Source organism: Mercenaria mercenaria, chromosome 11, assembly GCF_021730395.1.
Source record: "Mercenaria mercenaria strain notata chromosome 11, MADL_Memer_1, whole genome shotgun sequence".
Taxonomy (NCBI): domain Eukaryota; kingdom Metazoa; phylum Mollusca; class Bivalvia; order Venerida; family Veneridae; genus Mercenaria; species Mercenaria mercenaria.
Genome location: NC_069371.1, coordinates 68,777,255 through 68,801,768, shown reverse-complemented (window position 1 = coordinate 68,801,768; position 24,514 = coordinate 68,777,255). Strand labels below are relative to the sequence as shown.

The 24,514-nt window shown below is 33.7% G+C and overlaps 1 protein-coding gene and 1 long non-coding RNA gene across 2 annotated transcripts; both read left to right on the top strand.

Moving 5' to 3' along the window:
- The first annotated feature begins 9,847 nt into the window (after window positions 1-9,847).
- LOC123532370 (uncharacterized) lies at window positions 9,848-22,852 on the top strand. The gene is made up of 3 exons (XM_053518173.1): window positions 9,848-10,101; window positions 20,197-20,574; window positions 22,014-22,852. The coding sequence occupies exons 1-3, from the start codon at window positions 9,927-9,929 to the stop codon at window positions 22,850-22,852; spliced, it is 1,392 nt and encodes a 463-aa protein (XP_053374148.1). The 5' UTR covers window positions 9,848-9,926.
- Window positions 12,071-17,385, top strand: LOC128546647 (uncharacterized). The gene is made up of 3 exons (XR_008366123.1): window positions 12,071-12,614; window positions 14,147-14,347; window positions 14,969-17,385. It is a non-coding gene; the product is annotated as an uncharacterized LOC128546647 (long non-coding RNA).
- Window positions 22,853-24,514: the final 1,662 nt, after the last annotated feature.

The window sequence follows — 24,514 nt, the reverse complement described above, 5'->3', positions numbered from 1 at the left end:
TTTTTAAAAAAATATTCTCCATAAAAAACATTTTGGGTCGGGCCAAAAATTTTTTGGTTTGGGGGAAAAACAGGAAAAAAAACATTTTTTACGCCCAATAAGATAACAAGGTTCCCAAATTTTAAATCCCCTTGGGTTTTTAAAATAAATTTTTTTTCAGTATTCAACCCAAGCAAACCTTTTGGGGGGTTTTATAAGATTAAAAAGTATTTTCATTTAAAAAAACAGGGCCGTGGAAAAACCAAACAATTCTGAGTAAAAGGGGGAAAATAAAACGGGTATGAAAAAACAACAAAAAACAAAAAAAAAAAAAAAAGAAAAAAAAAAAAAGAAAAAGGGGGCCAAAACGAGAATATTGGAAATTAAGGAACAACATTTTACTGGTTTAATTGTTAGAAACCCAAAACTGAGGTTTAATAAATTTTTTTTATTTATTGCTCATGGATTTGATTTTTTGTCCTCTGACAGGTTTAAGTTGGGCCCAAACGTTTAAACCCCAAATAAAGGCCCACACAATTTTAGGTCTTTTTTGATTTCCCGGGTGGAAAATGTGACTCTAGTTAACCCCCCCTGACGTTCCAATATCAGACTGAAAACGGGAAAAATCGCAAACCCAGGAAGCTTTTTGGTATTAAAGAGGGGGAAAGGAATGCTGAATAATTAACGGGCAATAACTCAGTTAAAAACATTGGGGCCGTTTAAAAAGACAATAGGCATCCCTCTTGACCCTAAAGCTTTCCCATGAATTTTCGCTGGGTTCCCGTTCCGTGTTTATTGAGAAAAATTTCCCGGGCAAGGACGTCGCCCATAAATTTTTTTAAATTTTTTTTTTTTTTACGCCCTCAACTGTCAGACCCACAGCCTTAAATAGTTTTTAATTTTTTTTAATATTTTAAAAGGCAATAAGTCGGTGAAAAGCATCGGGCCGAACTTAAAATATTTTTTTTATACATGAAAATATTTCCTTTTTGAGAGATTTTGTTTCCTGTGGGGTTTCCCTCAATTTCCCATTAAAAAAAAGACTTTTTGCTTCCCTTTTTCAGGGAGCATTAATTTTAAAATTGAAAGTCTAATTACCTTAAAGAGGGGGACAGACGTCCCCTTTTAGCTTTTGGGTGGTAGGGTCAATCCCCAAATGCATTTCCCTGCAATGTTTTAGGCAAGGGGGGGCATTTGAGTACAACTACAACCATTCGTAACCCGGCTGGATGGTTTTCTCACATAAAAAGTCTACACCCTAAGCGAATTTTCGAACCAACATCAGTGAGGGGTAATATATTCGAAGCCAAAGACCAGTTGGCCATTTAGTTGTCCAAAAACACATTTATAATTCATGTGAAAATGTAAGAAGCTAATGTTTATACGTGACTCCGGGAAACATTATTTATGATGTTTTAAACTATGGTTTTAAACCCCTTTCAAAAAAATTCGATAGCAGAAATGTGGTTTTTTACAAAAAAGAGCTTTAAAATTTCCAATTGTTAAATAGGTATTTTAAAAGTAATTCGCCCTTTTTTTCATTATTTTAAATTTTTTTGTAATTTTTGCAGTTGACGGACGAAGCAGAGCCTGATATTTAGTCAAGTTTTCTAAGCTTGCCTTGGGAAAAAATTTATGGGTTTTTTTACAGGTTATTTTCAAAGAAAGGGTTTTTTAAAATTTATGTAAATTACAACAAATTGGGTGTAATATCAGCTTTTGAGTGGTTAATTTTAAACAAAAAAAAGAGAACGTGCGGGAAAATGTAGTTGACAAAGTTTTAAAACAAATATTTTCTTTTAAAGTGCAGTAAATGTTTTTGGGAACCCGAAAAAATATTTTTCTTAAAAAGCTGATATAAAGTAGTTATTAAGAATTTTTTTTTTATAAAAACCAAATTTAAGACCCCAAAAAAAACCGGTTTTTTTAACGTTCGTTTATTTAAAAGTTTAAAGGAATGTTTTGGGGAAAAAAACATTTATTGTTTTTTTCAGGATCGAAATTTCAACCACAAAAACAGGGTTTGGACCCGAAAAAAACTGCCTCGGTCAACTTTTCCCACGAAATATTTTTCCCCCAACAAAAAAGTCCACCAAAAAAAAACTTTCGGGGATTCCCCAAAAGGGGTTTAACTCGGACGGCCGTGCAATCCAGAATTTTTTGCTTTACTGTTTTTAAACGTGGTTTTCAGCATTCTCATCATTGGGGGATGTTTTTTAAACGTTTGGGAAACATTTGGTAGGGGCATTAAAGGGAAAAGGTGGGGCTGAGGGAAAAACACTTAGAAAGAAGAAAAAAGTTCACGTTCTCCTTTCCGCGATCAAAGATCTATGCGAGCATTTACAGTTGTGCAGCGAAAACAGGTGGGGGTAAATAGAGTGTATTTAAGACCTGATATAAACATGAAATAAAATTTGGTACACGAATAAAAAATTTAGAACTAGGGGGGGAAATGCAGGTCATTTTTTGGGGGTTTTTACAAAAAATAAGTTATGGTATTTTATGTCATTGTTTTAAATGGGAACTTTTTAAACGATATTTATTAAAGTATATAATAGGCAAAGGCCTAAGGAGGTTTCCCGGTTTTTTTATGGGTAAAAAATTTTAAAAATTAAAAATGTTTTTGGGTTTTTGCAGATTGTGGTCCTCTACCAACAAAAACGACTCGTTCGGCTGTTTATTTATTTTTGGGTCTGTCTTCGGCTTGTGAAGTTGCGGGGAAAACGTTGGGAAAAAAACCCGGCGTGAAAATTTTCGGGAAAAAAAGGGGGGAAAAAAACCAAAAAAAAAGGGTTTAAAAAGGGCCAAAAAATGCAAAAGAATGAAAAGAAAAAAAAAAAAACGTTTGGATTTTAATTTTTTACACGGTGGGTAGAAACATTTTTTGCCCTTTTTTTTGAAGAAACCCCCACAAAAAATTTTTTTTTCTCCTATACTCCCAGTCCCGTTTAAACGTAATTTCCTTTAAAAAAAACCAAAAACATTTTCGTCCCCGATGGTTTTTTTTTGAAAAAAGTCTTTTGAAAATTAAAAAGGGAAACAAAAAAAATGGCTGCGGGTTGCTGTCTATATGCTTTCGATATTGGGGCATGAAATTTTCCTTTCTTTGTTCGTTTTTTTGTTCCTGTTTTTCGCCGCAAACAATTACTTCCTGATGGAAGGGTTTTGTTGAGAAACAATGGGGGAAAAAAGGGCCCCAAATTGAAAATGGTTTTAAAAATTTTTGTTTTTTTTTGCAAAGCGTTGAGCTTTAGTGGGGGTGAGGTAGGTTTTCCCCCTGTTTTCTGTGTGGGCGCTGCGGTTTTTATCGAACAAATGGGGGGCCCCGGGGTTTAAAACCCTTTTAAAGAAAGGGTGTAACCCGGGGGTTGGGTATAGTAACGGGGGGTTTTTGGTTAAAAAGGGTTTGATTTAAAAACCCCAAAATTTTGGGTTAAAAAATACATAACCTTTTGTTATCTGACAAAATTGAAAAAAATTTTCTTGATGTTGTTTTGGGACAAGGTTTTTCTGATTGTTTTGGTTAAGACAAAAAGGGTTTATTTTTTAAAATGAATGGGGCTCTGCTTGGTTTTAAAAAATTAAAAAAAAAGGGCCAGGACAAACCTGAAACACTACCCAAAACCCGTTTCTTCTTTTAAGATTTTGGGGTAAGTAATAACAAAATTAAAACCAAAATTTTTGGTAATTGGGGAATTTAATAAACATTGAAAAAGTAGCTTTTACATGTATAGAAATGATTCTTGTTTGATATACAATTTCCATGGGTTTTTTTATAAAGCTTGCTTACTGTTTATAAAAAACGATCAAAGGGAAAAAGTACCTTTTAAAGGATATTTTTAATTCATCATGTTTTTTTTTTGGGGAAAAAAAAAGGCTTATATTTTTTATAAACACGTTGGTGTTATACAAACATTGTCTTTTCTTCACGTTCTTTTTATTTTGTATTAAACGGTTTTATGTGAACATCATTTTTTTGTTCTTACAAAATTTTTATGCAGTGTTTTCATTATAAACAAAAATACATTATTGCAGATTTTTTATAAAATGCAAAATTTAAAAAGCATTCACTGAAAAACATCGGGGCACAGAAATTTCCGGGGATACCATACGGTAACAAGGGTAAATATAACCCAATGTATTGTGCCCTTTTTAAAATCTCGTGAATTTTTTTAGGGAAAAATATTTCTGGGTAGTTTTAAAAATAATAAAAAGAAAAAAATAGTTTACCAAATTTTGTGTTTAAAGTATTTTATGATTTTTAAGGGGAAAGGTGAAATCAAAGGTTTTTGGGTTTGAAGCTAAATTTAATAAAGGTATCTTTTAAAAAACTTTTTTTGATGTATGCCAAAAACTTTAAAGAAGTGTTTTTTTTCCCCTCTCTGCTGATTTAAAAAAGGGAATTTTGGCTCCATTCTTCCAGGATTTGGGGTTTAAAATTAAAAATTAAAATTACTCAAAAGCCCCTTTTTAGGAATGGTTATTCGACGGGTTTTTTTCAAATTTAAGGAAATAACGGAATAGAGGATAAAAAATAGGGTTTTTAATGATCCTGGATCCTCACCTGGTAAAATGGCTAAGTTTTAAAGGTAAAAAAGAGGGTTTTAAACTTTAAACAGTAAAATTTCTCAAATGTTCACATTTATTTCCCAAAAAGTCAGTTGTAAGACCGGGATGCAAAAAAGGGACGTGTCATCCAAAATTTTAGAAACTTTTTATCTGAAAAAAAAAACAAGAGGTAAAATCAAATAGTCACATTCATGGTCACTGAAAAATTTGTTTTTTAAAACGGTGTGCAAAACGGACTTTCCATCCAAATTTTTAAGGTTTTCTTAAAAAAGAAGGGTTGGGAAGGGAAATAGGGCCCTCCCCTGGTCAGGTTTTCAGTTAAATATCTTTTGAGCAAAACCCGTTAAAGGGCATCCAAATTCAAGGAAAGGGATATTAAAAAAAACAAGAAAATAGGTCAGTAGGTGAAGGTCACAGTTAAGTGACCCCTTATCACATGCGATCATCAACCAATTACAATTAAACAATCTAAAAAGATACGATCTGATAAGTTTTGAAGTACTTTTCCTATATAACTCATTTAATAAGTGACACCCTGGGCTGGGCCTCCTTTCACTCCAGGGGAATAATTCGAAGAACCTTGTTAGAAATCAACTAGGCAATGATACATACCAAATATCAAAGGCCTATGCCTTGAACTTTCAGACAAGAACACCCTGGTAGGACCTCTTTTCAGATAAGGGATATTATGTGAATAATCGTGGTAGACGTTTTTGTTTGTTTGTGTTTAACGACCTGTTTTCAACAGTATTTCAGTCATGTAACGGCGGGCAGGTAACCTAACCAGTGTTCCTGGATTCTGTACCAGTACAAACCTGTTCTCCGCAAGTAAATGCCAACTTCCCTACATGAATCAGAGGTGGAGGACTACTGATTTTACACACAATGTCGTTTATCAAATAAACACGGAGAACATACGCCCCGACCGAGGATCGAACTCACGACCCCGCGATCCGTAGACCAACGCTCTGCCTACTGAGCTAAACTTGGGGTAGAGGACCACTAGGCAATGCAACATACCAAATATCAAAAGCCTAGGCCTTGCAGTTTCAGACAAGGAAATATCAAAAGATTTTCCTATATAAGAATATGTAAAACTATGGATTCCCTGAGTAGGGCCTCTTTTTACCCAGGGAAATAATTTGAACAATCATTGTAGAAGACCATACGGCAATGCTACATACAAAATATCAAAGTCCTAGAACATGTGGTTTCAAACAAGAAAATGTTTTAAGGTTTTACCTATACAAGTCTTTATAAACATATGACTAAGGCCTTGGCGGGGCAATATTTGACCCTAGGGGGACAATTTGAACAAACTTGGTAAAGGGTTAATAGATAATGCTGCATGCCAAGTATCAAAGCCCCAGGCCCTGCGGTTTTGGACAAGAAGATTTTCAAATATTTTCACTATCTAAGTCTGTATTGATCATGCGATTCCTGGAGCGGGGCCATATTTAATCCTTGGGAGATAATTTGAACAAACTTGGTAGAGAACTTGATAATGCTACATACCAAATATCAAAGCCCTAGGCCCTGTGCTTTTGGACAAGAAAATGTTCAAAGTGTTTCCCTAAGTTAGTCTATATAAACCATGTGATTCCCTAGGAGGAGTCAATTTGGCCCTAGGGGAATAATTTTAACTAACTTGGTAGAGGACCATTACACGATGCCACATACCAGTATCAAAGCCTTAGCTACTGTGGTTTTGGGCAAGACAATTTTTAAAGTTTTTCCTTTCGGCTGCCATGGCAACCAAAGTTCTGCATAGAATTCAATTTTGTTAGGCAATTTTGATAGGGAGTCATCCAAGGATCATTTCTATAGTATAGTGTAAATCTGCCCAGTGGTTTTGAAGGAGAAGATTTTTTAACTTTAAAATAAAGCCATATTGGGAAAATAAGCCCAGTCCACTGGCGGCCGTATGTTTTACGGGAAAAGGGGTCACCAAAGAATCATTCATGTGAAATTTGGTGTAAATCTTCCTAGTGGTTTAGAAGAAGAATTTTCTTTTAGAAATTATTGATACACGACGATCAACGAACGACGGACATCGAGTGGTCACAAAAGCTTACCTTGAGCCTTTGGCCCAAGTGAGCTAAAACACATGTTTGTTTGTTTGTTTTGGGTTTAACACCGTGTTTTCAACAGTATTTCAGTCATATAACGGCGGACATAATATTATCAATACTGACTGGGAGAAAATTACATATTACTGTCTTGAGCAGTGCATGCAAAGATTACCTTATCACACAACGATTCTAGTCATTTAACACACCCGTTCACTATTAATCTTGGACGCTCCTCTTTATTCTTCTGTTTGTAATAAACGTCAAGCTACAAGAAGTATGTTCAGTTGTAGAAAGCCCATAAACGCGCCCTTCTCTTTATACATTGAAAGGTATTCAAATAACTTAGTAGAAACTTTCATCAAAACACAAAAGGACAAGACAATGTAAGACTGTAGAATCTGGTAAATAAGCGCATATTCGAATATAAGCGCATATCAAAAGTAAGCGCATACGGCCTTACCGTTATTCCGTATGGGATAATAAGCGCATGCCATGCCTTTACCATAATTTTATCTCGAAAGTAGGTGCATATCCGATCACTGGTACGCAAACAACAGATGTAGCAAAAAGACGTAATTAACGGTATTATAACGTGATAATTATTTATTATAAATACAGGTGACAAGTGTTCTTACCTGTTGAACAGCCGATGTGTTAAAAGATATTAACGTTTATTGTCTGAGAAAACGATAATTGTTTATGATTATCATGCTTTTTGAATAGAAAATGTTTTCAGTAAATGAAAGTAAGTTTTAGTACCAGAAAAGTTGTTTGCGTTGTCATAACAGTTTGTCATTCTTTTGTAAGTCTGTGAAATGGAATGGTCCGAGAGATTGAACATTATTTGCAAATTATGTATGATCATTATGCTTTCATTATGTAAATACTGTATGCAATAAAAGGAAGTAGTTCACTGCGCACGTCCATGACCATGTTTTACTTTCGTTTTCTCAACCAAGTTAAGCACTGTCAAGTTTCCAAATAAATCAAAACTGGGCGCACACAGCTTGTCTATAGTTTTGGCTTAAGTAGAAGCGCATAATTTATCAAAAATAGGCGCATAAAAGTGTCACTAAAGTTATTATAAGCGTATACGCTTATTTACCACATTTTACAGTATTTCATCATTTAAAGGTGAAATAAATATGTTTTGCCATACTTCAGTTTCTGTTTATAACGCCAGTGTCGAACTGTCATTACTTGTGTGTCCGAAAATCACATAACTGGGGCATACGTTCCTAGTGTAGACACCTTTCTAGTTTATGTAAGAATTCAATAATTTTGGAAAAGCTAACGCGTGAAGTTTTCTTAGTGATGTTGATTGAATGTAAGGAAAAACATTTTAATTCCATAATTAGGTTTTTTATTACTTCCACTGTAATCAGTATTTGACTCTAGCAGGGACCACTGGCACCAGACCAGAAAGAAATGCCTCTGTACATATTATACCCTACCCCTAGGTATTCTATAAGAACCATGGTCATGAACGGGAAAGTGCACTTATCCAATTCAAACGTACATTTCTCATCTAAAACGCGCAGTTCGGTGAACGGGTACCTAGTATATTGAAAAAGCGATAATTTATCTTCCATCGTGCACCGGTCACATTATCTCAATATTCCATATTGCAGAGATGTTCCACATATTTTATGCTTTCGTCAACGCTACAGAAAACTTGCGTGAACTCCCCTATTGAATATCCGGTCTAGAGGTCACGACAGTGTGCACATGCTAGGCGAAATGTAAACAAACAAAAACAGAATGCAAAATATTCACAGTTTTACGATAAAACACGAAATGATGAATGAAATTCATCTTGGATATGATTTTTAATTTGAATTCAAACATTGGTATACATCTGTTCTGTTTTATTTAATTCATTTTGCAAATTTAAGCTGCATATACACAATTTATCGTACACGTGTTGTGAAATGACGACTGACATACATTTTCACATCAGCCAATCAGAATGAGTTTGTAATCTAGACCGGAACCCCACCAGGGAAGTTCTAGCAAGTTTTTTGTGTAACGTTGAAAGAACTATAAACTACGCGTTCTTTTTCTAAGATAAGAAGTATTGAAGAAATATGACCGGTACACAATGGTAGATAAATTACCACTTGTTTAGTATCCATAGTACACATTTACCGAACTGAGTGTCTTAGGTATGAAATGCGCGATTGAAATGGGTTAGTATATTTTCCCGTTAATGACCATGGTTCTTAAAGTATACGGGCGGGGGGGGGGGGGGGGGGGGGGGGGTAGGGTATAACATGTACAGAGGCATTTTCTTTCTGGTCTGGTGCCAGTGGCAGGGACTTTTGAGTTAATATTTTGATTTAAATGAATGTCTTAAGCTCGTATTTAAACGAATATACTATTTGTTAAAGAATGATCACGAAAAACCATCGAAAATGTGAATGTGTTATAAAAGATTTTCTACATTAGTTTGCAATTTGAAAATATACCTTTTGTGTATACAACTTCACGACTTAGTTAAAACTTCAATTTATAAAAGCAATCTTTGACCGTTTAGAAATATCAATTTCTGGGTCTTAAAAATTAATAACTGCTTGAATTACAAATTTAAAAATTAAGGTATACCGCTTGAAATCTGGCGGCCATTTTAATATTCAAGATGGCTTCCACACTGCTACCATTGATTATTAGATTCTTGGTCACAAAGCAAAATTTTAAAAGTGAAGCAAAACAATCAACAGGAAGGCAATTGGTCGTGGATTGAAATTTCGTCTCAAACATTTACTTGCGTTTAATGTCTTCATTATAACTGTTAAACATGTAAGGAATAAATCAAATAGCAAAGATGACAAAGGACAAATAATTTTTTATTTACATTTTGCTAAACCGGTGTTAGCAAGTTTCACTCAGTCCGATTTGATGGGTATTATTACCTTAAACTACGATATCTGAAAGAAATGAAGTTTAAATACATAATGACAATTGTTGTCAACTTCTAATATTTTACTTGTATTGACGCAATTTCATTCACTATAGACTCAACTATTTTTGCAGTGTATTCCAAAATCTGAAAAGCCTCTTATGTAAAATGCAGCTACATAGTTAGATTTGAAAAAGATCATGTTACATAACTTTATAAATTTGCATGCAATTCAATAAATTGCGCCAGGTTATTACTTATTGAGTAAATAATATTTTTCAGTAGTAGGCAAATTTGTCATACACTAGTTTGGACCTGCTCCTATCAGTTTTGAAGAGGTTAAATGACATAACATCTGAAATACAAAATTCATTTTATCGTGATCGAAAGCACGGAAATAAATTAAAATGCATTCACGACAGTCGATGACATCTATAAGCTCTGCCAATTTCCAACAGCAGGGAATTGGAATTGTTGTCCAACAGAGTGTTCACAGAAGCTATTCACAGGACAGTGGTTTAAATTTTGGCGCTTACCCTGGGGATATCCGGATGAATCCTTTGTATGCGGCAGAACCTGAAGGTATTTTGTTATTCTTTTAACGTTGATAACTCACATAAGTGTGTGTTTCTTTTCTAAACGGATACAATTTTAAAGATGTCTGATTCATGTATTACAAATCTTTCATTTTAGCTACTTATTTGCGAATATTTTATTATTCATTAAATTTAATCTTTTACGAAATTCAAAGTATCTACTCACAAAATATCTACTGCTATTATCAATAAGTATAAAAAGATCAGGCATTTTCTATACAATTGACCGTCTATTTTAAATTTAGCGTCTCTTTGTTTAACTCGATATCAAGTTGTTTTTGTTTAGAGGTAGGCGTTTTTTAACAATTTTCGTTGAAGCACCATAACGTGGCAAGTTCAAACAAGATATGTGAGTGGCCGAAATTATACAACACGGGCAACGCTTAAGAGCTCCGTCTTTAACGGCATTACACCCACGTTTTTAATTACGTTGATGTCACTTTAACGCATATCAAAGAAATTGTAAAGGAATAGCGCAGTCAAGCTTCATGTAACAAGGAAAACATAATTCTTTGTCACCCTTATCTATTATGCATATAAAATGATAATATACATAATTTAAAAAATCCTGAAATATGTTTGCAATACATGTATATTAATGAAGCATTTTTTGAATTCCTTTAATATTACTTGGTACAAATGTTTCCCATGAAGAGACGACGTGTCATGCGCTAAACCTGCACCCCTGGCTAAAACGTCAAGGTCACACTTGAAGGTGAAAGTTCAACAAGGCATTTTTCCTGTCCGGTCCATAACTCTGCCATCCATGAAGGGATTTTTATATTACTTAGCAGAAATGTTCCCCATGATGAATCGACGTGTCATGTATGAAATTCGAACTCCTGGCTGAAAGGTCAAGGACACAATTGGAGGTCAAATGTCAATAGGGCTTTTTCCTGTTTGGTACAGAACTCTGTCATCGATCAAGAGGTTACAATATTATCTGGCAGAAATGTTCCCCTAGATAAGACGATGTGTTACGTGCAACACCCAGAATACTAGCTTAAAGGTCAAGGTCACACCTGGAGATCAATGTACAATAGAATTTTTTTTCCTGTCCAGTCTATAACTTTGTCATGAAAGACAGGATTTAAATATCAGTTGGCATAAATATTCCCCTGGATAAAACAACGTGTCATGTGCAAAACCCTGGCCATTAGGTGAAAGGTCAAGGTCACACATGGAAGTCAAAGGCCAATAGGGATTTTTTTCCTGTCCAGTCTATAACTCAACAATCCTTAAAGGGATTTTAATATTGCTTAGCACAAATATTCACCACCATGTGTCAGAGCGCGAGAACCAGGTCCCTAGGTCTCAGGTGAAGGTCACACTTAGAGGTCAAAGGTCAAATTCAAGAGTGACTTTGTCCGGAGAATTTCTTCTTCATGCATGGAGGGATTTTGATGTAACTGGGCACAAATGTTCAACACCATGAGGTACCCTTGTTTTTTCTTTGTTGTTACTATAAATAGCTTAACTTTAACTTTTTTATTACTGGCCGTAGGGAAAGATCAAGACCACTTTTATGTGGTACAACATGCTTGTTACATCCAATATTAAGGTGTATTTTGACCTATCTCTGAGTTTTCTGTGGACTTATATTATATAGATTATTTTAGGATTAACTTTCCTTTGTTGTTACTATAAATAACTTATATCATAACTTCTTTTATAATTGGCAAAAAATCCATATGAAAAATACAAGTGCTGGTGTAAAGAAATTTGCTATCAGTGACCGGTATATTTTGTGGTATTCTGACCCTCTTGTTTATATTTATAGATGTTATGAAACAATCAACAACTGTAGGTTTTAGTACATGCAAATTTTAATCCAAGTGATTTGTTATAACAAATTGTATATATAGTACAATATTATTTATACATCTTTGACAGATATCATTTCATTATGTTATTCTGTAATAGAGAAATTAGGTGCCTTCCAGGCCCCGCTTTCACTAACGTTCTCAAAGAGAGAAAATTCTCAGCTCAAGATTTTCTCAGAACTGTCTGAGAATTGTCTCAGCTGAGAAATTTCTCAAGTTGGCTTTCTCTAAACTTTTTCTCAAGTCTTGAGATTTTTCTCAGCTGAGCCGTAATTTTTTACGACATAAGCGGCCAAACATCCAAGGAGCCGCGTGAACTTTCCCACGAACACGAGTGCATAGTTGGGGGCAGTGGATTTATTCATTTATTGAGACGAAATGAAGCGTTGAGAAATGTTCATAAACAACATGTAGAGTTTCGGGATATATCCAAATTGTATATGTTTGTACACTGTTGTACAAAGGTATGGCAGTGTATTTTCAATATTATAATTAATCAGCTTCAAACCTGTCACTTTTGAACCAATCAAACACGCAGTCGAGGGTACTACGTCATATTGCATCTGTTTTCTTTACCAAATATGGGATTACGTAAACACAGCCATATGTTGTTACACTAGGCGTGTGACAATTTTATGTTATCGGGCATATATTTATTGGAATCAGATATGCAGCCGTAAGTATATATTGTTTTTTGATTCACATATTAATTACTGCAATTAGTGTATTCATATCAATGATTGAAGGGACATTATAAATAGCTATGCATTCTCTACTGTAGGCATTTCAAACTTTGAACTACACAGTTTGTTCAAAATACTCACATTCTGTTTTGTAGAAGATATCTAGCTTCTTTTTCCAAACCATTTTTCATTGCTGTCATGATTATAAATTAATTCTGTGAGTTGAAAGTGCTGCAAACCATGTACATTTTTTGAAAATGCAAAATGAAAGTGAAAGTAGGTAGAGCTGTCAAAATGAAAAAAAAAAATGCAATATTTCAAAAAAATATATAAGTTAATTAGATTTCATTAACCAGAGTACCTAGATAAGTATGTTAGACACACAACAAAAAACAAATTTAGAGAAAAAAATGTGTTGAAAAAAAAAGATTGACATTTCATAAAGATAGAATGTGGACAGTTAGAGGTACATGTGTTTAAGACAAAATACAAAGTATAACCAAACAAGGTGACCTTTATAGAAAGTATCTGCTACTTGTGTATATGTACTATGAATATTATTGGTCTGGCAGGTATAATTTCCATTTATGAAAATTTACATGAGGGGGTCTCAAAGGCTTTACATGATCCTAGTTCTACTTTTCATTTCTACTTTCACTTTCAGTTTGAAATGTGTTCCATTTTTTTAAATTACATTTTTGCAGCACTTTCACCCCCCATACTTCCTAAATAGCCAATATGTTATGTTAGACAATAGTATAAACATTAGTCTCACTTGAGATGCAAACAACAGGTGTCATATATAGGCCTAGCTTATTCCTGTTTTTAAATGTTGCAGGTTTGTAATATTTCATAACTTGAGACAGGACTATATAAAAACTATTTCTGACATAAGCATGGTAACAAAATATTTTTGAAACAGAAGAAGTTTGAAAATCTGTATGACAGTATAATAGCATTTTATGATGGGAAATTTTCAATCAGTAGAATATATATTTGTATATTAAAGCTTTTCCTTCTTTTTCTGAACACTTCTGTATATTGTAGATCTAAATAGAGACAGAATATAAAATTCCTCAATAAAATGCTAATATATGTTGTTGTTTAAAGAAAAAGCTGTTTCAGTTGTAAGGCATCCCTGAAATGTCACAGATTTTGATAACGGTTTTAAATGTTTATTGTCAATGCATATGTTTCAAAGTATGCAATTTAGTTTTATATGTTTATATATTTTATATGTGGTTTATGATGTGACTTATATAATACACACCACACACACATTTTATTAACTTAAAGATTCTTGTAGATATCAAAATTATGTTGCTAATGATTATAAGCTTATGTACCCAATAACCATTGATCTTGTATACCTAAGGCTCAACTTAGTGTTTAAGATTTTCTATATTATCAAAATCTTTGTGTAATTTAAAGAATGATATTCCTTCTTATAAATGGAATAAACTATATATTTAAACCTGGTTACAGAGCAATTTTCAGACAAACATTTTTATATAATTTATATCAGGTCACAGCCTGTTGATGAAGATCCTCGGCTTATTATACAGAGGTCAGGCTTGAGCTATGTGCTGATTCAAAAGATGCTAATGACAGTGGATAATCCATTCCGAGTTGTTCTAGGACCATTCACCAACGTTTCAAAACACTGATGGAACTGAAGGCAGTACATGTACTGGTGTCTGGCCTGTGATTTCAAGTATAGACTATAGTATGTATTGACTAAGTTAGTCTCAATGTTTCCTAAATTTGCAAACTTTATTATAATTCAAACCATGCTAGATTTCAATTTTACTCAAAAGGAAATAAAGGAGAACAATAAATAAAACCATGCTTGCAACATATACAGAAACCAAATTGATACCCTGAATGGAGGCACTTAATTCATTTACAAACATTTGAAATGGATCAGTCTGATTTTGACCAAGTACTGGTTTGGTTTGAAACTTTCACTTATGATAATTTGCATGCCTAGCTCAGAATATAAAGCACTAGACTATGAATCAAGAAAAGTTGTAAGTTTGATCCTTTGGCTATGCATGCAATATCTTTAACAGTTTGAGAGAAGAACATGTCTAAGTCATTTGTCCACCATTTCTTACTCATTTACAATGGGAAGTTGTCTGTGAGCACAAGTCATTTCTAGTAAAGAATGCAGGAACACTTAAAAGGTTAACTGAACACCATTACATGACTGAAATACTGTTGCAAAATTGAATCATATTGAAACAAAAAACAAAAAAAAAGGAAATTTCGCTCCATAAATGCATAACAAAAATAAAATTTGTGATAGTGTACTGTATATAATATAGAAAAAACAATTCCTTTTCAGATTGATGTACCTCCCCCTGATGTATCTCCTTGAATACAATATATCTGCCATGTGAAAGGAACAAGCTGCAAGATATACTGTTGAAGTGGGGGCCTATGTAAAAAAACATTTTATTTAAAGAATATAAGAAATCTGACACTAAACTACTGAAAAGGTGCATAGGGGATATTTTTGTGTGTATAGACTTTCATCAAGATTCTGAGAAAATTGATTTATTAAACAAAAATAGCCATATTGTGTCTTCAAAGCTAAAAAGATTAAGATCTTAGGAAAACATTAGGACTCAATAAAAGTAATGGGGTTATGAAACTATAGTGTTCAACATTTATTTTTTTTTGTTTTATTTTCACTACATTTTGTGAAGAGGGTTCCATCACAAGATGTTACATATTGGTAAGAATGAGATGTAGTTTATGAAAAAAAGTATTTTGCTTTAAATATGCAGACTTTAAGTTACATAAAAAATTAAAGCTGTAACAGTAAAGCTTGATTAAAAAAAACACACTGTTGAAAACTAGCCAACATGTTGTAATTGTCACACCTTTTTGGGTGCACAGGGGACACAATTAGCTATATAATTCAATACAACTTTAACCCTTAGGCCCTTGCTAAATTTCTATAATGAACTTGACCGTTTTACAATTTGGACAGTTTTATTAAGTGTTAAAAGGGGTGCTAACCAAAAGATACTGACTGAATGGCGAACAGTGCAGATCAATATCAGACTGCACAGATGTGCAGGCTGATCATGATCTACACTTGTTGCAAAGGTAGGACCAACCATGTACAGCATGATAAGGGTTAAAACTGCTTGAGCCATTCAGCAGAAATTGCAAACATTTGTTGACTACATTGATTGGATATATGTAATTTGCCCCAAAACACTTTATAAAACTGAACTGAATTAAAATAAGGTGAGAGAGAAGAAAAAGCTTAATTATTAAAAAAAAAAAATATAGCCGATAGATATACTTTGTTGAAGGCATTATCTTTGTTTACATTAAATTTAAATGTGGCTGCCACGTTGTTTGTTAGGAACATAAGACACATTAATTTCTTGTTTTTGAATTTTAATTATCGCATTTATGTGTCAAAGATTGGCATGGGTGAAAATGTTACTGAAAATATTAAATCAGTTTTTATTGATTAACTCCTTTTTTGGCTTGTGCAGTATAAAGTCATGTGCATCATTGAAAGTATATGTAGTACTTTTCTAACCAACTGATAAACATTCTATTTTTGGAAAGTTTGTTGCATAAAGTTAAAGGAGGTTTTTTTTTGTATGAAATTTACATGGTGTAGGCCTTTAAGCTGTTTACTTTAAAAACCACCTTGTATTTTTGATAATTTCTTATGTAATTAAGTCATTTCTAATGATTTCTCTTTTAATTAACCCTGAGTGGCAGTTCTTGTTAACTACAAAACCATCTACTATTATTGGTTAACTAATTATTGGAATAGTGAGCATTTAAACATTGTTTCATCACAATGCACTCCTTTATGGGAATAGGGAGGCAATAGCACATTTAACTATTAAACTAATTATTAAACTATGTCATTTGAATGAAAATAGCCTTAGACACACCTGAAAATCAGATAAATTTGAAAATACATGCAAAGTTTTAAAAATGTTTTTGGACTTAAGTTATAACATTTTCTTGTTTTTATCTTCAGTTGGTTATAAATGCAACTGATTGTTTTTATCATCATCTGTTGTCAGGTGTGTTTCGTCCCAATTTAATTTTGTGACCCATACAGTGTTTCCAGGACTCATCAGTAAGAGAAACACCATCAACTTGAGTCAACAACATAACTTTTAACATGTGAACAGAAATTAATTATAAACATTTTCAAAGGAACATAGTGAACTGGAACAGTAAATGAAAATTATAAAAGAAATGAAAACCTGTACACTTTGGCATTTCATAGTTCTTTTAAAAACAATCAAATTTATCTGAGAAGACAATGACAGTGAAATATAAAATTTTACTTAAAATTATTGTTGTAAATCATACTGAAATCTGACAACTTACTGGTAATATAAATTTTATCAATAGCATAGAGTTAAGATTTTCTGATATTTTTGGAAAGATTTGAAAAACATTGTACTTTAAATGTTCAACCAGTATTTTAGATCAAATTATGAAATGCCATATTTATTTATAAATGAATAAAACTGTTGTCAACTTATAAAAAATTCTGTTAACTTTAATAAATTATTAGAAATTAAATATTTTTCATTGTCTTTGTGTCCATCAGTTTTTCTGCTTATTCAATTACATCATAATATTTGCCACTTGCTAAATGTGATATATCTAAAGTATAGATGTTAATAGTTAACAGCACTGCAAAATGCAGAACAAAATATTTCCAAATGCTTATTAATGAGTGATTATTTATAAACAAGCTGGTGTATAGAGCCGTATGTAACATCATGCCATTATGTAATAACTTTTATCACTTGACATGGCTAGAGACTGAACCTACAATATCCCACTGACGTGGTGGACCATCTACCACTTAGCTATTGAGGCCTATGAGGCAACAGGACTTGATTACTACAAAGTGGAGATTTTGTTTAAGCAGTAGGTTAGCTTAGTTGGTAGAGTACGTACTAGTCCTGTATGAGAGGGTCCCAAAGATTGAGCCCTACAGTAGACTGACATATTTTATTCAATCTGTTCAATTAACTAGGTGCGCAGCATTTGACTGCGACTGTTTTATAAACTAGAGGACGACATTTATATAGCAGGGGAGTTTATTATGGTATAGGACTTTATTACCACAAAGGGGAAATTGTTTCAGCAGCTGGTTAGTTCAGTTGATAGTGCGCACACCCTGTAAACAAGGGGTCCCTGCTTTGAGCCAACCACTAACTGCTCATTTTTATCACCCCTTGATAATAACCCCTAAGTTGTGAAACGAAATTTCACAATTTTGTTGTGCGCTAAGAATAAGGACTTCTAGGGACGTTACTGCACAAGTCAATATATCTCGGTACGAGCGTTTTTGGTACGAAACATAGGCACAGTAAAACGTCAACCATACTTAATAAATATTGTGTTCAAAGTTGTGTAGCATTCAAGACGAGAAAGAAACAATTTAGAAACAGTAAAAAGGCTTGAAAATGTTGTTCTTGTGGTAAATTAATTGCTGCAAGTGTTTTAAAAGAGTAAACAGTGTCCCTAGCAACAACCGGCCATTTTAGTTTTACTTGGATTACTTCCCTTGAAATTAAGAAATTACCGTCTCTGACGAAGTTTGTTGTCATCTATGTCATGCTGGTGAACTCAACGTGAAACTGGCACCGACTACGGCGGCGGCGTATATTGTATCGTCGAAAAGTCGCCATTTTGTTTCTTTGAGAAAAGCACTGAGACAGCCCAACCCTTGACTTAATGAAAACTGAGAAAAATCTCAGCGCGGAAGTTGAGATTTTACTGAGAGATTTTTAGTGAAGGCCAATCTGAGAAAGATCTCAAGCTGAGAATCAAAGTTGAGATTTTTCTCAGACTTGAGCTGAGATTTTGACTTGAGAACGTTAGTGAAAGCGGGGCCAGTAGGGGACTTGACTTTGTATTGAATAGCAATACTTCATTCATTTTCGATCTAAGATAAATTAGATGAGGTTGAAAAAAAATAATGAAATTATCTACGAGATTCAAGCATTTTATAAGTAAGGTGTTGAATAATATCATGTGCTAATACGACCCATTGAAAAATAACAAGGCCGATATGAAATCTTTTGAATTATAACATCATATTATTATTCAGCTATACAATACTTCGGTCAAGATATTAGATATATTATGCATATCATATGTAACAGACTGTGCAAATACAAAACAAAACAAAACTGATCCGAACCAATATGACAAAAAAAAAAAACCACCACAAAAAAAAAAAAAAAAAAAAAAACATAAAAAGAAAATACGGGATTCTGCCATTGTTACGACCAATACGAAGTTGATTAATAAGATTATCATTAATAATGTGACTTTAAATGTCCTCTGGCAGGCAGTCATGTTGGACCAATACGACCACACTTGGACAAATATGTAACTGTACACCGACACAATTATAAACCATTTGGTGATTTCGTAGTTCCAGTCAGTGACTCTAGTTACTTCCTTCCTCTGACGTTTCGTTCACAACAATATGCGCATCTTCTATTGACAGTTAAGCTTTCTATGCTTTTTTGCTGAATGCTAGCTAGCGTTTACTGAGAAATACACCGGACAAGGATGGCGCTATAGTTGAGTAGTGAACCGGAGAATAATAGGCGCGTTTCCTATTGAAAGAGAATTTTCCTGTGAAGTTTTCATTAATTCCGAATTTAAAACTACTACTTAGTATATGCTTCCTATTTTCGGAGAGTATTATAAAATGAAGATAATAAGTTGAACTAGGCGACCTTTAAGATTTTTGGGGCCGCGGAAGACCCTAGGTGCCTCTCCATGCATTGTTTAAGGCATGGGCAGGCATTTGGGAACCTTGAGAACCAGATGGATGGATTTGTCACATGAAAGAAATTCTACACCCTTGGCGAATTATCGAACCAACAGTTTCGATGTCCGAAAACACATTTATAATTCATGTGAAAATGTATCAAGCTTATGTAATTACGCTGACATTCGGGAAGCATTATTTATGATGTTATTATCTATGGTTTAACCGTTACAAAATATTCGATAGCAGATAATGTGGTTTTACTACAAACAAGAGCTTTAAATTGCCAATTTGGAAGTATATCAGTGTTTTTCGCATTATTTCTTTATTTTATTGTTTGTATTATAGCAGATGAAATTGACGAATCAGTGTCTGTTATTGCAGTCAAGATAGCTTAGCATGCCTTGAAACTAGATTTATAGTTTTATTACATTGATATTTATAAAATAAGTTTCTCACAATTAATATATTTAGTTTGTAATATCAGCTAGAGTGATAGATAAGCAAACATACGAACATGTGCAAAATATGGGAAAATAACCAACCCTAAGTTGAAAAGCTTTGAAAGCAAATATTGACTTAATGTGCAGCTAGATCTTTGCAGATAAACAAACTGTTATGCTTAAAATAGAAAATATGAAGTAGTTATAAAGAATGTGAACAAACCAGTTTGAAGGACAAAAAAAAACAAACATTCATGACGTTTGTTGATAAATATTTAGACGGATATTGGCTGCATGCAATATGAGACTAAAATAAAATACACATAATATTTACAGACATCGAAATTCAACCGCAAATTAGAGGTTTCGGACGTGAAAGTGCTGCTTTGGCCAACTTACCCAAGAATGTAAATTCACGACAAAATGTCTGTCCGAGCTCACCTTTGGGTATTCCCCAAGACGAGGATGAAGTTCCAACATCTAATAGTCCAAGCGCAGGCTGTGGAATCCAGAATAACTGCTTCACTGTATTCAAACGTGTGTTCTCAGCACTTCTCATCATTGGAGATGTATTGATCGACTGGACATCATTGGCCGATGTCATCAAGGGAACGGTTTCGAATGAAAGCACACTTACAAAGAATGAACAGTTCACGTTCTCCTTTCCAGCGTTCGACGATGCTGCATTAAACAGCAGTTCAGCGGAAACAGATAGTAAGTGAATAGATAAGAATTCCATGACCTGAGATAATTACATGAAGTTTTGGATAATGCAAGTCATTATTTGGATATACAAAAACAAAGTATTGCATTAAATGCCATTGTATGAATGATAACTGATAAACCATAATTACTATATGTACCATAAAAGGCAATAGACCTAAAAGTAAACTGTGTGATATATCCTTTGCGCGCCTGGCCAATCTTAATGTTCAGCGATTGCCTGTTACGTTATAAGACGGGTGCCTTTTTGAGGTTTTAAAACCGGACCGTGGTTTTTTGGCGTATTTTGAAATAAATATACTTTTAACAACGTGAAAATGAATCCGAATACGTAATTCTCGGTTGCAGCTGTTTCTTCAGCTCAGGAGCAGATTTTCATTACAATGACTTCATTTACCGTATAAAAGCGAATAAATAACCATATATACGTTTTTCAACGATAGAGTGCTCTTTAAATTAAGAACCACATATACGTTCTTCAACGATACAGTGCTTTCGGGTATTGCAAAAGCTGTTTACACAGAAACCACTTATATATGCTACAGGCAATCCACGTATTATTTGTTATAATTATATAGTATAAATAAAGTAGGCAGTATTATAAAACATGTATGTGAACCATCGTATTGTGTATTCACGTTCAAACAAATATTGTCATCTGTGTTGTGTTTTAGTAACAAGTTGAATGTCGATAAACGTAATAAATACGGTTGTGTATGTTATCGGATGAAGAGTTCTAACTTTCGCCAACATGCCCACAACGTGCAAATACGTATTTTAAAAATAATCAATAATGATCGATATTACCATTAAGATCGATTTTTATTGATCACTTTTATAATCGAGATAATCCATATATTGCCTCCAAATCTACATAAGTCTTATGTTTGTCTTATAAGGCTTATTATGCGTGGCTGGAATTTAAATAGATCAGGGTTTTTCTCAAGAATGCTTAAATTATGCAAATTTGACAGTTGATTGATTTATATCGATAAAAATAGGTATTTTAAATAAAGACATTCCGAAAAAAATATTTATCATGAATTTAACAGGTAGAATATTAAGACAGTGAAAGAAAATTTTAAGTCCGCTTTTTAGAAGCATAGAAGTAATAAATGTTTCAATTTAAGGAATTAAAAATAAAAAATAAAAGTTTCAGGGTTCTTACGCTAAAAGGGATCAGGTTTTGAGGATAGAAACATTTGCCCCGTTTAAAAGCGTTATAGGCATTCACTGTAAAGAATGGCCCGTTTTTGAGGACTCAAAAATTTTACCTGTTTCACTGCGTTACCGATGAACAAAGAATATACGGTAAATTATGAAAAATGTGAACATTTCTTAGTTTTATTGTGTAATGCAATCAGCATATTGTTCTCATGTGCTCCTACGTAAATCAGAATGGATAAAAGTTATTTTCTTTTTCATTTCAGATTGTGGCTCCTCTACCTTTAAACTAACGATCTCGTACGGCGGTTTTGTCATTTTTGGCTCTGTCTTTGCCCTAGTGAAATTGCTGAACATCGTTGGAGAAACCAGGCGTGAAATTTGCGAGAAAAACCCAAAGTACGATAAACGTGACAATAAATCACAAAAGAATGAAAAGAAAAAACAAAAATCATTTGGATTTCAGTTGTTACATGGCTGGGTAGAAACATTCTTTGCTCTTTTGTTTGAAGATCTCCCACAAAACTTCTTGCTTCTCCTATACTCGATGTCCTGTAAGAGTAATGCCTTAAACAAAACAAAGACATTTGCGTCCATGATAGGTTCTTTTGTGAAAAATGTCTTTCGAAAATCAACATGTAAACAAAAAACTGGCTGCGTTTGCTGTCTATATGCTTTCGATATTGGCTGCATGAACTTCACTTGCTTAGCTTGCGTTGTTTGTTCCTGTTGTTCGTCCGCAAACAATTACTATCCAGATGGAAGTTTAGTTAAGGTCAAGGAGGAAAAATGGCGAATTGAAGATGCTGAAGATCATTTTAGGTGTTGCGAATGTGTTGAGCTTGAGTGGGGGTGTGAGGTAGATTTTCCACCTGTTTGCTCGTGTGGGCGCTGCGTTTTAATCGAACAAATGGGGTGCTGTAATAACAAATTTGAAAGTAAATGCTGTGAACTGGAGTGCTGTAGGAACGGTTGTTGTGGTAAAAGGATCGATAAAGACCCAATATGGTTACAGAAATACATAACCTTATGTTATCTGATCAACATTGCAATATTTATCTTGCATGTTCTTGGTACAAATCTGGCTGATATGTTTGGTTTATAGACAGCATAAAAGGTTAATTTTAAGTGACTACAGCTCTGCTCGTTTCAAAATTAAAAGAACTTTGAAATCACTGCGACCAGTTTCTTTATTTAGAATTTGTCGTTAGTAATAACACCAGTCCAATAATTTTAGATATTTGTGAATTCAACTAAAGATTGTACTGTAGCTTTTCATGTTTAGAACTTATTGTTGTATGACATGTTCCTTTCTTGTATACACGTACCATGCTTTGTATTATGCTATGCTTACATGTACGTATGTACATATGATGCTATGTTAAACATTATGCTTACAGGTATATATTTACATTCGTCATATATTTTCTACGGAAAGAGGTGTTTATTTTGGCTATAGAAAACGTTATGCTTACTGGTATAAGCATACTAAGCTATTTATGGAAAGCTGTCCGTTTGACGTTTTCCCTCAAAAATTCTTTGTTTCCGGTAACAAGCTAAAAAATTAGGGAAGGTAGGTCGGAAATTGATTTTTTTTAATGTTTTGAAGTGAGACTTTTTGGAAATTTTTTTTTGCCAAAAATGAATACAAATAAGGCGGTTATGCCTTTTCTATTAACATCACTGACCGTGTTTAAAACATAGAAAGTACAGTGTTGCAACCAGTGTCGGGCCAAAAATTTAGTGTAGTATACCGGAAACAAACATCTTTTACGACTTTACTATTTATACCATTTATGAAGTAAATGCAACCTAGCGTAAATATTTACTGGATGTTATGCTTTTAACTCTATGTTATGTATGCGGTGCTTTCGCCAGTGTATGATGTTTCTGTAATATGCCATTCGAATATCATGTTCTGTTCTTGCAACATTATATGCGGTGCTCTTCCTTGATCAAACTATATTATGTTAGTTAGTTAATTGTGAAAGTAGAAAAAGCACCACCGAAAACAACACACATAGGATTGTATGGCAGGATACTTTTCACACGGTTATATAGCAATAATAGACAATACTTATATCTTATTGAAATAACAAAGATGAAATAATCGCCCATATTATTTGTATAATGTATTCATTATTAAGAATGTTGTTGGGCTTAATCGTTCTTAACATTTGTATCCGAGACTAAGTCAGTGTACTAACAATTCCTTCCCTCCAAGTAAATTCCTAGCATATGTTACAGTAAGTACAGAGATATATTGTAAACATAAAAAACATATTAATCAAACCCCACGGAGCCACAAAAAGCATGTAAGCAATAACCTTGCGGAAGCCTTGGCTCCAGGAGAAACACCAGTAAAAGCAACGACGCAGGATAAGACAAATATGAAATCAGTCTGTCCCTTAGTGGGATTTAAGAAGTTATAGCCATGGATTCCTTGACCTCTTCTGCCATCAAAGAGAACGTAGTGAGCAACTGGAAACTTGAAAGCTGTTTATTCACTTAAATGTCTACTTTTACATATAAAACATATCCAGAGGCGATGTACAATAATAAACAACTACGTAAAGAGTTGAAAAAGTAAATGCACTTCGTGCTAGCGTCTCGGAATAGCTACCTCATATATAGTTATATATATTTCTATGCGCACTCATCAACGGAATAGAAATTAATTAATTTATTGGTTTGAGATAAAATAGTATAAAAATGTTAAGATATAATAATGAAATATCGCCACTATTCTTCCTCGGCATGCACACAT

Bases quoted from the DNA above. Each gene is read 5' to 3' on its own strand.
- LOC123532370 (XM_053518173.1), top strand. From the start codon at position 9,927: ATGCATTCACGACAGTCGATGACATCTATAAGCTCTGCCAATTTCCAA. The intron at 10,102-20,196 runs GTATTTTGTTAT...TAATATTTACAG, and splicing joins GTATGCGGCAGAACCTGAAG to ACATCGAAATTCAACCGCAA. The intron at 20,575-22,013 runs GTAAGTGAATAG...TTTTCATTTCAG, and splicing joins CAGTTCAGCGGAAACAGATA to ATTGTGGCTCCTCTACCTTT.